At 46.0% G+C, this 17,921-nt stretch overlaps 1 protein-coding gene across 1 annotated transcript in view; it reads right to left on the minus strand.

The window, feature by feature from the left end:
- Window positions 1-17,921, minus strand: part of LOC142257395 (uncharacterized) — a 52,281-nt gene that overhangs the window by 31,219 nt on the left and 3,141 nt on the right. The window contains exons 3-6 of the mRNA XM_075329490.1: window positions 17,169-17,345; window positions 16,963-17,086; window positions 16,814-16,881; window positions 16,510-16,612 (exon numbers count right to left, since the gene is read on the minus strand). Of these exons, the coding sequence (XP_075185605.1) occupies window positions 16,510-16,612; window positions 16,814-16,881; window positions 16,963-17,086; window positions 17,169-17,345 (472 nt within the window). The remainder of the gene's footprint in view (window positions 1-16,509; window positions 16,613-16,813; window positions 16,882-16,962; window positions 17,087-17,168; window positions 17,346-17,921) is intronic.

The raw sequence follows: 17,921 nt of genomic DNA on the forward strand, positions 1-17,921 counted from the left end.
AGCATGGAAGGACGGCATGCAGCACCCACCAGAGATCACAGGGAGGACCTGGGAGCCATGCAGACATCCGGGTCTGGTAAGTATGTGTCCCCTGGAAAGTGGGGCGTCTGCTTTTTTGGAGGGGATAAACCCCCAGCCATGTTTCTCCAAAAATAAGACCTCCTCCAAAAAAAAAGCCCTAGTGCTTTTTGGAGGGGGGGGGGGGGGGGGCAAAAACAGTATAAGACAGTGTCTTATTTTTGGAAAAACACGGTAGTAAAATGCCCCCCATTACTAGTGCTACCTGTGCAGCTGCACAAGGGCTCAGGAAATAAGGGGGCCACATCCACCTCCAAAGCAGCATATCACTAAACAAGAGGAAAAACTGGGAATCATAGTCCAATTTATCAAAGAATGAGTCATAAACTAGTTACTTGCAAAAATATAAAACTTTTTTTATTACATATTTTTATAGCAAGAAATAGATCATATCAAATAATTTACACATTCATAACACAACGGGTTTTACAAAAAGGGGGTCCAAATGGTTAAACACTAAAGGTCCAACCAAACAACCATGAGGGTGAGAAATCAGGTCCAAATATATATTATATATATATATATATATATATATATATATATAAAATATAAATATATAATATAAAATATATATATGCAGTATTTAGCACACCTCAAAACAATCACATATGATGGTATACAGCCATAAAAAGACGTACAATTGTGTGGAAATTGCATCAAAAAGTTTGTGTTTCCAAATGGAAAGCAGCATGTAGCTTCTGTTATAGAAACATTACTGGACTGCGAACGGCCAGTACAGTGACATGCAAACGTTTGTGCACCCCTGGTGAAAATTGCTGTTATTGTGAACAGTTAAGCAAGTTGAATATGAAATCTCTAAAAAGGCAGAAAGTCACAGATGACACATGTCCTTTGTATTTTAAGCAAAAAATAAAAATTATTTTCATCTTTTACATTTTAAAAATTACAAAAAGGAAAATTGGCTGATAGAAAAGTGTGGCCACCCTTGGATATTTGTGTGCTCAGATAACTTTGATCAAGGTTTCAGTTTCAGTCCTTAATTACCATGTTAGGGTTAAGCCCCCGTCACATTTAGCGACTTACCAGCGATCCCGAAAACGATGTGGCCTGAGAAGAATCGCTGGTAAGTCGCTGGTGAGAGGTCACACAGTCAGACCTTACCAACGACTCAGTAACGATACAGGTCTCAGTAGCGACCTGTGTAACGATCTCTGCTGTCACTGGGACCCGGTCACACAGTGTCAAACATAGCGATGCGTCCTGCCCAGCAGGACATCGCCTTTGGAGAAAATGGTCCCAACCATTCAGCAATGACTAGCGATCTCACAGCAGGGGCCTGATCGCTGGTAGGTGTCACACGAGATCGCTGCTGCGTCACGAAAACGGTGACGCAGCAACGATCTCATTAGCGATCTCGTTACCGATCTCGTTGTGTGTGACGGGGCCTTTATGGCTTGTTCACCATCATTAGGAAAGACCAGGTGATGGAAATTTCACAGTTTTATAACACCACAGCCTCCTCTAACCTTGTGCCAAAAAACAACAGCCATGGGTTCTTCTAAGCAGCTGCCTAGCACTCTGAAAATGGTGCAGGCCCACAAAGCAGGAGAAGGCTATAGGAAGATAGCAAAGTCTTTTCAAGTTGCCCATTCCTCGGTTTGATATGTAATTAAAAAATGTCCGTTAACAGTGAAGGTCAAGATTAGGTCTGGAAAGAAGAATTTCTGTGAATTCTGTGAAAGTTGACAAAAGCAAATCAGTGATGAAATTCATGGACAAAATGCAGCCAATTCCCCGGCTATGATGGCCTTTAGCGTGTGCGCAAGTTTCACAAACGGATACAAAATCTTTAATATCATTAAACATGGATGAACACCAAAAGAGTTTAGCAATAGCTTTCAGGGTAGCTGGGACCTCTGGGTGACCACTCAAAATAGAGTCATGAAAGTTCTGCAACAGACATAATCTCAGGTACACAGGATCAAATAATTTGGACTTTGGAGTAGTGGAAGGACCTAACAACTGGGCTTCACGATGTAAAGCTTGCAGGTGCAAGAAGGGAGTGGACCCACTGAACTACAGCACACAGAATATCTTAGGGACGTGGCTATGGCACGCACCAGTTTGTCACCACAGCCTCTGTTTGATGAGGGTGTATTTGGTGAGGGTGTATTTGGGCTGCAAGTAGATACCAGTTGCCACTCAGGGAGATGCGGTGCTGTGACAGCTGACCCCAGGGATATGGACACTGACAGTCTCTGATAAAGCACATTTGGCTGATATGGTACGATGCAGCAGTAGCCAGTACAGCAGGCTTGGCCGATAAGGTACGATTCAGCTGCAGCAGCAGAGACTACGAAACAGACAATTTTAAGTAACACAGCAGCAGCACATAGGTAAGCAACCTTAACAACGTGTTTCTAGGAATAGACCACGGTAGTTTAAATACCAAGTGGCTCTCAGCCATAGGCTGAGAGGCACTTCCGGGTTAGGGCTCATTGGCCCTTTCAGAAAAGCTGCATGCACGCCCTAAGATTGCTACCAGGAGAGCTATGCGGCGTGCACAGGTCCCGGGAGGTGGCAGTAGGGACCAGGGACGGAACAGACGGGTTGGTGAGTGTGCTGGCATTGAAGCTGGGGAGGAGGGGCAGGACAGTGCGGGGATGCAGTGCGGGGATGCAGGCTTCCTGCCCGGCTCATTACTGTTGTGCATATTCATTATTAGCTGCAGAGGACAGAGAGTGGCGGGGGCCGGATGCTGCAGAACTGGAGACTTCAGCACCATGGAGAGTAGGAACGGGACAGGTGAGTATTTGTCCATGTGCAATCACGGAATACGGATCACATTTCACGAATTGCACATGGACAACCCCCGTGTGCCGTGAATCATGGCACACGGAAGGACATAGGCGTGTTTTACATGTCAGTTAAGAACATCTGTGTTTTTCTGACGTGTGAAACAGGCCTTAAAGGGAACCAATCATCAGGATTTTCGTATATAAGCTGAAGCCAGTGCTATACTGGTGCTATGAGGCAGATTATCTACATACCATTAGTGGGCAGCTCGGATGTTTAGGCTTTCAAATCCAAGAAAGTGAAGTTTAAAAATTCGTCAGTTTTTTGATTGACAGTTTCACCACAGCAGATAATAGCAGGGTGGGTTATGCACATGGATTCCCACCCCCCCTGCCTATTATTCCTCCCCCTCTCTGTGGCTCTATGCTAATTTTTCTATTCAGTAAGATGGCATTGGAGTTGGCGCCTGTGCATAGCGCTTATCTCCGGTGCCATCTTTCTGAAGACAGTGTTACCCCCCCGTCATTATATTCTTGTGGCTGAGGGCGGCGCATGCGCCCTTGCTTCTTCAGCTCTCTTTGTGACCGAGGGAGCGCTACAGGACACCGGACCGCTCCAGAACACCGGAACACAAGAATATAATGACAGGGGGTAACACGGACTTCAGAAAGATGGTGCTGAGATAAGCGCTATGCGCAGACACCAACCCCGACGCCATCTTACTGAATAGAAAAATTAGCATATTATTCTTATTGGGCTCCCATGATCTCTCCTCAGGACCAAACCCCTTCTAGTCCTCTAAGAGGAGGTTTTTACTTTGAACCCTTTCCAGAATCCCGGAAGTAGCGGCTCAGGACAGGTTGGAGGACAGAAACATGGAACAAGTTGGGAATACGCAAGCAGGATGGAAGCGTTAGCTTGTAGGACACATCATTGATCAGCTGGAGCACCTTGAAGAAACTGATAATGCAGGGACCTAACTTGTAGGACAGCAACTTGAGGTAGACATATCTGGGATTGTCTCCTGGCTGGAACAAAGTGAGGTCTAGGCGTCTCTTATCCGTATGACTCTTCATTTGGATGGAGGACTGCTCCAAGGAGGACTTGGTCTCCGCCCAGACATCGAAGAAAGTATTGACGAGAGCATCGGCTGCAGGGTTGCTGGGGGAAATCGCCATAGGGAACTGGATTTTGGGCTGCTGACCATACACTATATGGAACGAGCAGAGTACTCACTCTTGAGGTTTTGTTATGACCAGACGAGGGACAGGCTGAGACAAATTCCACATAGTCTTTAGGGAGCATTGGCCACCAGTAATGCAAAATCAGCAGAGTTGTCTTCATTTGTTCAGCGTCACCGACCAGCTTAGGAGACAGACCCTGTTGCAACACACACCCATCTGCCTTAGCAACAAACGTCTTTCCGGGTGAGACTTAAGACACGTTTACTGGTGCCACCGGGAACATCACAGAGGGGGTCAATATGTTGAGGCTCTTCTTCTTGATCGGCAGTAGAAAGGACCTGGAAAGTGCATTACATCTGCCTAGACGTTTGTCTCGGACGGCCGGAAGTAAAGAACAAAGTCAAAATGAGCGAAGAACAGCATCCAGCGGGTTTAGCACTGACTCAGCCTCTGAGCCAACTGTAAGTACTTGTGGTCAGTGTAGATGATGACTGGATGCACCCCCGACCCCCCCAGAAGGTATTGCCACGCTTACAAAGCCATCTTAGTCGCTAACAGTGCTCGGTAGCGAATTGCGATTAGAAGCAAAGAAGACCCTGGAACAGAAACCGCAGGTTAATGTCTTACCAGCAGGTAGACTTCTGTGTGAGAACTGCACCAACCCTGGAGGACAAAGCATCCACTTCCAGGATGAACTTCCCATTAATGTCCGATCTATGCAGCGCCGGGCCGAAAAGAAGGGCCTTGAGGGCGATAAACGCGCTGTCTTCTTCTGGAGTCCACATCTTAGGATTCGCCCTCTTGCTTGTCAAGGCAGTAATGCGCAGAATCCGGGAAGAAAACTGAGGGATGAACTGATGGTAATAATTGGCAAAACTGACGAACAGTTGAATCACCTTTACTCCATCAGGACAGGTCCACTTCAGCACCACCGACACCTTGTCCGGGTCAATCTTCAGGCTGGTGTCCAAGATTACGTAACCAAGCAAAGGGAGGGAAGACAGTTCAAGGGGGCACTTCTCAAATTTGGCGTATAATTGATTCTCACTTAGTCTCTGTAGTTCCTGTGTGTAGAGAGATCAGGAGAGACCACCAGGATGTCGTCCAGGTACACCACCCCGCATGGGTAGAGGAGGGTCCTGAAATAAATCGTTCACAAATTCCTGGACGATCGCCAGAACATTGCTGAGCCCAAATTGCATTTCCCGATACTCAAAGTGACCGTTACGGGCATTAAAAGCAATCTTCCATTCATCACCCATATGGTTATATCTGGACGAGGTTATACGCACCACGGAGGTCAAGCTTGGAGAAGATCCTGGAACCACGGAGAGTCAAACAATTCCAGTATTTATTCTTGACAGTGATTTCGTTAAGACCTCCATCATCAATACATGGCCGAAGGAAACCATCCTTTTTCTTGACAAAGAAGAATCTGGCTCCGGCCGGTGAGCAGGACCTTTTGGATGAATCCTTTTGCCAGGTTTTCCTTGATGTATTCGGACATGGCTTGGGTCTCCGCCTGAGACAGAGGGTAGATACGACCGCGGAGAGAAGTGGAACCAGGAAGAAGGAGGTTGATAAGGTAATCACGTGGCCTATGTGGTGGCAGTCTCAGTTCCCTTCTTGTCGAAGACATCCGAGTAGGACCAGCAGGCAGACAGCAGACCCAGAAGATTTGAAGGCCTCACAGGTTGAGCTGAAAAGAAACATTCTTTGAGACAGGTGTGACCCCGACCTGAGCACATCTCTGGATCTCTATTCTAAAATCGGTTCATGCCTCCAAAGCCATGGCAGACTCAATAACAGTAAATGCAACATTCTTGGTAACAAGTAGAAAGGGATTCTCTCCATGTGCAGCATTTCCATCTGAAGGTCAACTTGCTCGGTGATTAAATGGATAGCCTCTAACAAGTGCTTTCCATCCACAGAGGACACTGCATAGGGAGCTTGTAGCTGATGGACCTGAATCAGATACTGATCCACAATGGCCTGCTGTACAAAGTTCCCGATGCAACCAGAGTCCAATAAGGCCAACTCTGTGAATCAGGTGTTGCCACTAGTTACAAACACGGATATAAATAAATAGTGATGAAACTTATTTTCAGTTAGGGTAGCCTCTCCTACTGACCCTCAGGTTGGCAGTTTCCCGGAATTCTTGGACAGAAACGAATCAGGTGAGCAGCACTTCCGCAGTAGAAGCACCCCTCTCCAGTGGGATGGATCTCTCAGTGGCGCTTTTCTGGATGCATTTGATCCGCTTCCATGGGCTCGGGAGGAGTCACAGAGTCTACGGGTCATGGCATATGGGGTTTCTGGAATGAAGGAACCAGGCGTAACAGTCTTTTCTCCAGGTTCATCTCTCTGGATCATTCTTGGAACCTGAGGTCAATGCGGATAGCTAGCAAAACCAGGTCGGCCAGAGAAGAAGGCACATCTTGACCAGCCAGCTTGTCCTTAATCCTACAAAACAATCCTTGCCATAATGTAGCTGCCACCAGTGTTTCATTATTCCAGCCCAGTTTGGAAGAGAGAGCGGACAGCATACTAGCACCCAGAACGAGCAGTTCTGTATGCATATCTAGAATCCTTGCCCAACAGTCTCAGCATATACGTAGTAGCACACAAACAGATTTTTTTACTCTGAAGCCAGCTGTACGTGTCCTGACTTCAGAGATGTAAGAAGCAAAAGAGGAGGGCACTCACTGGGCTACAAACAGCTGTACGTGTCCTGACTTCAGAGATGTAAGAAGCAAAAGAGGAGTGCACTCACTGGGCTGCCACATACAAAAAGTCTTTTTGTTTCAGCATGAAATAAAAACAGCGGGAGGGAGGAGGGGGAAATGCACGGCACAGCAGACGACGGCCGTTTCGTGCTTAACCAGCACTTCATCAGGTCTACAAAGACATGACGTCAGATCCCCTTTCTTATAGGGCAACACCCAACAGAGGAAATATCAGAAACGTATAAAAACATTTTAAAAACATCACTAAACAACATCAGACTGTAACACTTATAACAAAGACATGAAAAAAGCAAGAAATCTCCGGCTTTTCTAATCGTACAAGAACACGGAGATCGTTTTTCTCGTTTAACCCTAGCGGGCCCAGAGCATTGTACTTTATTATATATTGAGCTTCCCTTTGTAGTAGAATGTTATGGAGATCTCTTCCTTCTGCTCTGGGCTCCACTTGCTCTAAACCAGCAAAATTTAGTATATTTTTATTGGCTCCATGTAGGTCTCTAACATGTGAAATCATTTTAGTTGCACCAATACCTGTCTCTATAGAGTTACGGTGCTCTCTAAATCTAACAAAGAGCGGCCGGATAGTTTTCCCGATGTAGTACATTCCGCACGGGCAAAAAATGATATATACCACCATTTTGGTTTTGCAAGTGATCAGTTGTTTAGTAATATGCCAGATGTTCCCTATTTTTAGAGGTCTATCTGTGCAGTGAAACTTGCAAAATGAACAACTGCCACACTTGTAATTCCCTTTTGGGCTATATTTATGCAACCAGGTAGTGGGTGGCAAATATCTTTTAACCAAAATATCACCCAAACTTTTGCATCTTTTGAAGGCTACTATTGGTCTATGTCTTGCCAAATCGGTTAGATCCCCATCTTTCTCTATTAAATGACAATTTCTGTTAATAATTGAATGAATAGTATTCTCTAGTGGATTATATTTGCATTTTTGTTGTTTATTGATGTTTTTAAAATGTTTTTATAAGTTTCTGATATTTCCTCTGTGGGGTGTTGCCCTATAAGAAAGGGGATCTGACGTCATGTGTTTGTAGACCTGTTGAATTGCTTGTTAAGCACTAAACGTCCGTCGTCTGCTGTGCCGTGCATTTCCCCCTCCTCTCCCCCGCTGTTTTTATATTTTACCTGATGATGAAATAAACAGACTTTTTATATACGGCAGCCCGGTGAGTGCCCTCCTCTTCATTTGCTTCTTATGGATGGGACTTATGCTTGGAAGGAGCACCAGTGCCCGGAGCAAAGCTGTAACTATGCCGGAGTGAGCTGTACCGGACTTTGAGTGGAAAGGTGAATTTCCTTGGAGGGAGGTCGGTGAGCTGATTAGTGCCCGGTGTTCCTTTTCTTGGATTCTTCTGTTGTTGGCTTCAGAGATACATAGTGTGCATGACCGGAAGTGCGATGACTTCTGACCATGAGCAGTGAGCCTACACCTGGCGTTGGACATGCTCAATGCCGAGAGGTACGCCCGGCTTTATATAGAGATGCAGATGACGCTGGACATTGTAAAGCATGATTGTGATCCCTAGAAGAGGGTGCTGTCACGATTCCTCCACACAATGCGTCTGGGAGGCAATGAAGGATTTCATGCCTACTAAGGTATTATCATGGCTCCTCTCTGGGGTTCAAACCGGTGCTCTCTGGTTGTTTGTTGCTTTCCCTCTTTGTTGGACACTGCCTGTTTTGTGTTCGTACAACTGATGAAGGACGTTGTCTTTATTTCTTATGTTTTGCCTTCCAGTTTCACTTCTATTCAGGAGGGTGCAATTTCTTTTTTTTTTTTAAATCAGATACTTTTTTTTATCAAACCAAAATACATACAACAGTATAACAAATCGGCATTCAAATTAAGTTTATCATATCAATTACCCCTTTCCCCCCCTCCCCCACCCCACCCCACCAGCAGCACTCCTCCCCCAATACTACATCCCATTTAGTACATACTTAGAATATCCTCCAACTGTAATATAGCAAACGTCCAGTTCACTCCGCTGCGCAAGAGGAATTACTAATAATACAAATAATATAAAGCAAACACATCAGAGGTCTCCGATGGCTATCCCCGTCTCATATCAGTTTACTGGTCCATCACTCGTCCTATCCGCATTGCAGCCAGAAAGGCCATAGCTTCTCAAACATTTTAACATTCCCCCTTTCATACACTCCCTGCTCCAGCTGAATAATACATTTCACCCTTTTAATGTACTCTCCCCTGGTTGGGGGGTCCTTTTTAATCCAGGACCTGGCGATTAGCTTTCTTGCCGCATACAGCAGCCTAGCAATGGCAATTTTCATAGTAATTTCAACCCCAAGCTCCTCAACGTATCCCAATAGGCATATCAATGGTTCCCTGGGAAGGACACACCCATATGTTTTTCCTATCTTGTGACTAACCTTAGTCCAAAAGGAGACCAGTCTCGGTCAAGACCACATCATATGAAAAATACCTGCGTCAGATCCCTGACACCTTGGACACTCCGAATTCCTTTTCAACCCCATTTTAAACATCAGTAAGGGAGACCTATATACCCGGTGAATCACGCATAGGTGAGATAACCTGGCCAGTTCGCTCATAGAGAGTTTAGGTACATACTCCAGGATACTCTCCCACACCTCCTCCGTTATCGGCCCAACTTCCTCCTCCCATTTAGATTTAGTTTTAAGTAGGTAGTCTAAAAGAAAGGTATGTAGTATATCTTTATATGTGCCACAAATGATCCCTTTAGTGCTTCCTCCGCCCTTACACACATACTCCAGTACCAGGTCAGTCTGTATGGCCACACTTTTTTAAGCCGCTTGGGCTGCAATCGCATGTTTCAATTGACTGTAGTGGAGCCAGCCGGACGCCGGTAACTGAAACTCACTCTGTAAACTGTGGGAACGATTTCAGAATTCCTCCGTCCAATATCTGATACATGTATATTACACCCTTGCGTCTCCATTCCTCAATATTCCCCATTTTCTGAATCTCCGGGAGATTACGGTTATCCCAGATAGGTGTAAACTTAGTTAACCGGGTCACCCCTCTCACCCTTTTCAGCCTCTCCCAGGTCTTGTTCATAAGTGCCATTGTAGGAGGTGTTCCACCCAGGAGCCCCAACGCACCATCCTCTAGTCCCATTATCAATGGACTTCTACCCACTATGTATTCCAGCACTTCTTTAATGCCCCCATCTTTCTCCCGATCGGACCACCCCTGAGGTGTTGACATTGCGCCGCCATATAATACAATTCCGGATTTGGGATTGCCAGACCCCACTCATCCTTCGGCCTCTAAAGTCTCCAATCTCACCCTATGCTACTTTTTCCCCACACCAGGTCCCTAAACAGTGAGTTTATCCCTTTACATCTCTTCTTGAAATACAAACAGGGGCATTGTGCAGTATGTATAGGAGTTTAGGCATTACTACCATCTTTAATAAATTAACTCTTCCAACAACCGATAAATCTAGCTTGTTCCAGGCATCCACTTTGGCTCTTAATTTGTTAAGAAGCGGCTATAAGTTCACCTGTATGTATTTTTCTACTGGCAGAGATATCTGGATGCCTAAATATTTAAATTCGTCAACACTCTTCAATTTGTTAGCCCCAGTATCATCATTTGTGCAGGTTACTTCCACATTCACATTAAAGAGGCTCGATTTAGACCATTTAATGGTCAGTCCCGAAACTTCTCCAAATTTCTCTATTATCTGCATGTCATGATCCAATGAGGCTGACGGATGCCCCAAGAAAAGTAATAGGTCATCGGCATATAGAGCTATTTTCTCCTCTAAGTTTCCATATCTAAATCCATGGATCTCCTTTGAGTTCCTAATGGCCGCCGCCAGAGGCTCTATTGCAATAGCAAATAGGAGCGGCGATAGTGGGCAGCCCTGCCTCGTTCCCTGGTGTAACTCAAACGCTGAGGAAGTCATACCATTAACTCTCACTTTAGCAGTAGGCCTATTATACAACAGCTGCACCCACTTTACAAACCGTGGGCCAAAACCCATATGTTGCAACATTTTCCACAGATACACCCACTCAACACTATCGAAAGCTGTCTGGGCATCTAGCGAAGCGATCACCCTCTGGCCAGGGTTATCAGGCGGCAACTGTAAATTAAGGTATAGTCTCCTGATATTAGCAGCTGTCGACCTATTGGCCATGAACCCTGATTGGTCCATATGTATTAGGTTAGATATAACTCCAGTTAGGCTGGTTTCACACTACGTTTATTTAACATCCGTACATAACGTTTTTTTTTAGCGGAAAAGCGGATCCAGTGCAAATGCGTTTTCATTTCAATGCATTTGCAATGGACTCGCATTAACATGCGTTCACCTGCGTTTGCGTGCGTTATAGTGAGGATCCAGCGACTTGCAGTTTTTTAACATGTTTCAAAAACGCTACTTGTAGCGTTTTTGAGCTGCGTACAAATACTGCATGTCACCGGATCCTGACTAAACAGCACGCAAACGCAGGTGAACGCTGGCGTGCTGATAGACAGGATCCTGCTTTTGTACTGAGCATGCCCAGAAAGTACTGAGCATGCCCAGAACCAGTCTCGCGTGATCTGTCTCTCTCTCCTCCTCCCTCACCCTCTCTATCTCTGTCTTTCCCCCTTCCTCTCCTCCCTCTCTCTCCCACCTGAGAGCTGCGGACACTCGTAACCAAGGTAAATATCGGGTAACCACTTCTCTTAGTTACCCGATATTTATGTTGGTTACGTGTGCAGGCAGCCCGGCTCCTAGCAGCTGCAGACACTCGTAACCAAGATAAATATCGGGTATCCAAGGCCGATGTTTACCTTGGTTACCAGCGTCTGCAGCTGTCAGAAGCCGGCTCCCAGTCTAGTTCCCCTCACTCCCGATCACATGACTCCAATGCCCGCCCCTAAACATCCAGTGACAGGATCCTGCAAAATAACAGATGCGTTTGCATGCGTTTTTTGCTGTAAAAGCAGGATCCGCTTTTGCAGCAAAAAAACGTTCCTGACGCATGTTAAATAAACGTAGTGTGAAACCAGCCTTAGCTGATTTGACAACACTTTAGCCAGAAGTTTCACGTCCGCTGTTAATAGCGAGATTGGTCTATATGAGTCCGGAAGCCTCGGGTTTTTATCCTCCTTAGGAATTACTACTATTATTGCTTCTCTCATAGATCCAGGCAATACACCTTCCCCCGTCCGCCACCTCAAAGACTTTCAATAGTTTGGGTAATAGGATTTCTTCTGTTTATAAGTTTCAACTGGTAGCCCGTCTGCTCCCGGTGCCTTGTCATTGCTCATGCCATGCAGAGCGCCCTCCAGTTCATCAATAGTAATAGGTAACTCCAATTTATCTCTATCGGCCACCGACAACACAGGAAGCTCACATCGTTCAAGAAATGAGTCCACCTCTTCCGCCCTTACCTCACCGCTGGAAGAATATAGTGTGCGATAGAAATCTTTAAAGACCCCCAGGACCTCTTCAACCTCAGTGACCTGTGTCCCCTCCACCGTGTCCATACCATGCACAAATGAGCTGCTCCTTTGAGCTGCAGCTATGACCGATAATAGATGATCAACTTTTTCTCCCTCCTCATAAAAATTCAGTTTTTGGAATGCCTGCTTCCTTACCGCCTTCTCCAAAAGCATCTTATTAACCTGCTCATGCGCCTTCCTAAAATTTTGCTTCGCGTCCGTTGTATTACTCGGGATTGCTTCCAGCTGCGCCTTATCTAGGGCCTCCAGGCTATTTTTCTCATCCTGCCTCGTCTGTGTTTTACGTTTACAGATATCCCTGAACAGGAGCCCCCTGAGGTATGCCTTCATCGCATCCCATACCACCAGCGGACCAGTGCTACCCTCGTTGTGGATAAAGAAATCCCCAAGATCCCGTTCTATATTCCCCATATTAATATGACGGACCCATGCTGGATGAAGCTTCCACTCTCCCCTCCTTCCCCCTGTCAGGGTCCCCCGTCGTATGGACACTAGAATTGGGCTATGATCTGAAATCACTCTTGTCAGATATTGCACGTCACTTATCATTGCATCCATCAGATCACTAGCTAGAGCCATGTCAATACGGGACAAAGTGTTATGCAAAGCAGAGTAACAAGAGAAGCAGGATACCCTCTCATTCCTTACTCGCCAGGCATCCACCATTCCAAGTTCCCCAATAAGAGTGCCAAATGGGGTCATACAACTATCCTGAATACCTGGAGGTCTACTACTCCTATCCCAGTACAAATCTATCACATTTCGGGGAGAAGTGTTGCTGCCGGGGTGGGGGAGGGGGCGGGAGGGGGAGTTAAAGGGGTAATAGATGTGATAAATTTAATTTGGATGCAGATTTGTTATTCTGTTGTATGTATTCTGTTTTAATAAAAAAGTATCTGATTTAAAAAAAAAAACAAATCTATCACATTATTGAAAACCCCACCAGTAAAAAAGGGATTACTCCCCCCTTCTCAGAGAACTCCCTTATCTCCCTTAGTTTGGTGCACATATGTGGAGGTGGTATATATATTGCAGCTATACACATGAGTTTGCCAAATATTTTACACTTGACGGCCACACACTGTCCCTCTTTATCCACATACACATCTATCTCTTCATAGTTGGAAAAGGTGGAGTGATAGGAGATGGGTGCAGAAGGCCTATTTAAAACATGTGTTGTCTCCTTTGTTAGATGGGTTTCTAGTAGACATATTACTGACGGATTCAGGTCTTGAATATATTTAATTATTGCCGCCCTCCTGGACCTATCTGACAAACCTCTAACATTCCAACTCAACACGTTAATTCTATCCCCCATAATCCCACCCAGTAAAACCATCCAACCTTGTAGTATCTCCCCATGCTTCCTTTACCCTACCCCTTTCCCCCCTCGCCCCCTGCTTCCCGCCACCTCCTGTTCTTGAGTACTCCCTTGAAGCATCGGGTTTTCCAAACCTGGACCATTGTCCATGCTAAATTCCTCCCCGCCTATCCAGTCTTCCCCTCCTAGACACATTTTGAAACTCGTCCCTTTTTCAACAGCTCCCTGCTCCCACCCTTCCTATGTATAATCATATTCCATTCAACCAATATAACAGTAAAATGGCGAACAGTAATTAAACTGGAATCTCAAATTGTAGACACCACCACCGCGAATAATTAGGCAGTCCCCATGTCCTGCGAAGCTCACATCAAACCCTTCGCACTCCCCTGTATACTACCTCAATCCCAAAGAGAAGGAGGAGATAAAAGGGGGGGTGGGGGGGGGAGAAAAAACAAGAAGGGTCCCTTGTAAGCTCCTAAGGATGTCGTAGAGCCTCAGCCGGCCTTCTCCAATATACTGCAGATTCAGACAGTCAGCTCAATCCTTCGCACGGATCCGTTTTTCGTTTGCGTCCAACCACTGCATGGCTTCCTCCGGAGTTGTAAAAAAAGTGCACCCGTTCCAACGCCGTCACTCTTAACTTTGCCGGGAACATCATTGAGTATTGCACCCCAATCTCTCACAGGCGCCTCTTTACTCCAGTAAAAGTCATACGCAGCTATTGAACAGAAATGGAGTAGTTCGGGTATATGGAAATTCTCTGACCGTCAATCATAAGATCCTCCATGTCTCTTGCCTTTCGCAGTATAGTGTCCCTGTAGTTAAGGAGCTTGGCTAGCATAGTGCGAGGACCCCTGCCGGCTGGCTGTGACTGCATCGGGACTCTGTGTGCACGTTCCCCGGCATAGAGCTTGGATAAGACATTAGCACCAATTTTTTCCCTGAGCCACCCTTCTACATATTCAGTGGGGTTCCTTCCTTCCGCTTTCTCAGGGATGCCAACAATCCTGATGTTATTCCTTCTAGATTGATTCTCTAGGTCATCGTTTTTTGCCATGACTTCAGCTATCTGCTGTGCAAACGTTTTTTCAGACTTTTGTAATTTTGTGATATGGTCCTCTGTTATCCCCACCCTTTCCTCCACAACTCCTGTTCTCAGGTCAGCTTTTTTTCAAGTCCTTCTTAATGCCAGCAACCTCTGCCTGTATTCCCTTAACTTGCTTTGTCAGGGTAGTCAGGGCTTGTTTACAAAAGGACACCACTGCCAAAACGTCCTTTATAGTGGGGTTTTCTGGAGCCTCCTCTGCACTGTGGGCATTCTCCACCTCCCGTGCACTATCTTGCTACTCTTCACCATCCCCCATCTCATCAGAGCTTGCAGCGTCTTCCCCCTCCTCCTCACCTCCATTGTCTGCATGCTGCAGGGATTCCTCTGAATTCCGGGCAAACCGCCAGCTTCGCTGCGACCTGCATCTGTTGCTGGCAGGCTGCATTGGCTTTCTCTGTTTCCTCCCTTATCACAAAGCCATCTTGAGAGCTGGGGACTTTCCCGCCTCAAGTGTCTTTCTGCCGGCGGCGGGTCATGGCGCTGCTAATGATCCACCAGACTCACCCCGGAGAAATCACCACTACCGCAATATCCAGTCAGCCGGCTGAGGCAGCGGTACTAGCGACGTGTCAGGTGTTTATTGCGGGTGAATCCAGGAGAGCTCCAGAGACACGTCTCCTCACATTGACGTCCAGGCCACGCCATCCGAGGGTGCAAATTCTTGTTTGGTTTGCCCAATCACATTTTGGGAGAAGCCATTTACACTCACTACTCACATGCCTCAGTGCTGGTTATTTCTGGATGGATGATTGTCTGGAGTCACAGCTACTTTGTTAAACGGGTTCTCTGGCCTTAAATGTTAAGTCCTCAGTCTCTCTTTGTGACTGCGGACTTATGCACCCTCCCAGTGCGCACACTGTGTGCTGCGACAATTCACCGTTTTTTGAGCTGGGAACGGCGGTCACACAACGCAATTCTGCGATATGCATGCACCCCGGTCAGAATTCGACTAGTAGGTGTGGCATCACTTAATACAACGGTGGATTGGAGAGTAACTCCTTCTTGTACCCATTAATGATGGTTTTCAGGATCTAAGCATTTCTGGTTATAGATTCCAATTGTTAGGCCAAGCCAATCAGTCATCCTCTGATCTCTATGGCCTTTACTCTGGAGATTGGGATTGAGGATAAAGTCCGGCCCTTTACCACCTTTAGGTTCTCCCGAATAACCCAACTTCCCTGTAACCTGGTATTTCTATTTCCAGAGGGAAAATACCTTCTCTTCTGTTTGACTTCAAGAAACCCTTTATGTCAAAATAACGTATTACCTTTATTGTATGGGTTACACTCTATAGGAGTCTATTTTCTTTATTTGTAAAAAAAAAAGGTTTTAGATTTTTTTTATTCCAGTGCACATTCATTTTTCAAAAAAAAAATATTTATTTAGTCCATTGGGTCTCATGGGTGAGAGAGAAAGTCCCCTTCATTATCTAACCACCTAGAGTCCTTCTTTGCTACTAAGCGCAGCATCTTAAGGGGTAAAGATGAGGCTCAGCGTTATCTCCAATCCCAATCATTATGGCAGGAGCCCGGCTGTCAGTCACTGATATTGGGGTTTATGTCTCCATATTCTGTTATCAAACACTAACATGAGTGTAATAGGAGACGATGGCTTCTTAGTCCCAAATTGGACAAATACTTTTTCTTCATCAGGACTGACCGCGGATGATGAAAAAATCGGCCGCAGTCACATTAGTATAATTCATCCCCGGCTGTATCTTATCATCCATATTATAAATCCACAACCTGTGACATCACATAACAGTATTGCATCATAAAGGAGCAAGATTTTAGCCAAAAAAGTAATTATACATCTAAGAGCCTCACCGGGGCGGTGATCTGTAGGAATCCCCTCGTTACTCCGCTGATCGCCCCTCACATTTCTCTCTGGAGAATTAATATTGTTCAGATCTTTATCCGGATCCAAAAGCTGCAAAACAAAATATTGTAAAAGTCCCCGGGAATAATGGAGATAAGATCCGGACATGTGAGGTCTGTGGTCAGCTGTGATCCTGCCGTCTCCACCGCTCTCATTACACAAGTATAAAACATCTAATACTGGAGGAGAAAACAAGACTGAACACAAGGAGGTCACAGCCGTCTACACCTCATAGGGGAGATCTCCATCTACCTGAGGATCCTGTGGAGGAGGAGGAGGAGCGGGACATCTCTCTGGGGTCGTCCTCGTACTGGAGAGACCTGCAGGAGACACAGACAGGACGGACATCATTATTACATACAGATAATTATAGGCCGGGTGTATTCAGTCCTGTCTATTACCTGGTGATGTGCGGGGCTGGGGCTCCTCCATCATCACCTCCTTGTACCGCTCCTTGTGTCCTTCTAGATACTCCCACTCCTCCATGGAGAAATAGACGGTGACGTCCTGACACCTTATAGGAACCTGACAACACAATGATACCGTCATCACCCAGAATCCTCCAGTGCCGTCCTGTATAATGTCCCAGCATTCCCAGCAGTGTCACCTCTCCAGTCAGCAGCTCCAGCATCTTGTGGGTGAGTTCCAGGATCTTCTGGTCATTGATGTTCTCATGTATCCGGGGGTGAGGTGGAGGCCCCGGGATTGGGCTCAGGGTTCCTCCCCGTCCTTCAGACACAGGGGCCTGACAGCGATCACTAGAGGTCTTCACTACTGTGTAATCCTGAGTGTGGAGACATTAATAATATCACTACAGACATTTCCAGAGTCCATCACCTCCCCGGTCATATCCTCTGTTATCCCCATAGATAATGATGTAATGTGATGACATCAGAGCCTCTCACCTCCCCGGTCATATCCTCTGTTATTCTCATAGATAATGATGTAACGTGATGACATCAGAGCCTCTCACCTCCCCGGTCATATCCTCTGTTATCCCCATAGATAATGATGTAATGTGATGACATCAGAGCCTCTCACCTCCCCGGTCATATCCTCTGTTATCCCCATAGATAATGATGTAATGTGATGACATCAGAACCTCTCACCTCCCCGGTCATATCCTCTGTTATCCCCATAGATAATGATGTAATGTGATGACATCAGAACCTCTCACCTCCCCGGTCATATCCTCTGTTATCCCCATAGATAATGATGTAATGTGATGACATCACAGCCTCTCACCTCCCCGGTCATATCCTCTGTTATCCCCATAGATAATGATGTAATGTGGTGACGTCACAGCCTCTCACCTCCCCGGTCATATCCTCTGTTATTCCCATAGATAATGATGTAATGT

This window comes from Anomaloglossus baeobatrachus, chromosome 1, assembly GCF_048569485.1.
Source record: "Anomaloglossus baeobatrachus isolate aAnoBae1 chromosome 1, aAnoBae1.hap1, whole genome shotgun sequence".
NCBI classification, from domain to species: domain Eukaryota; kingdom Metazoa; phylum Chordata; class Amphibia; order Anura; family Aromobatidae; genus Anomaloglossus; species Anomaloglossus baeobatrachus.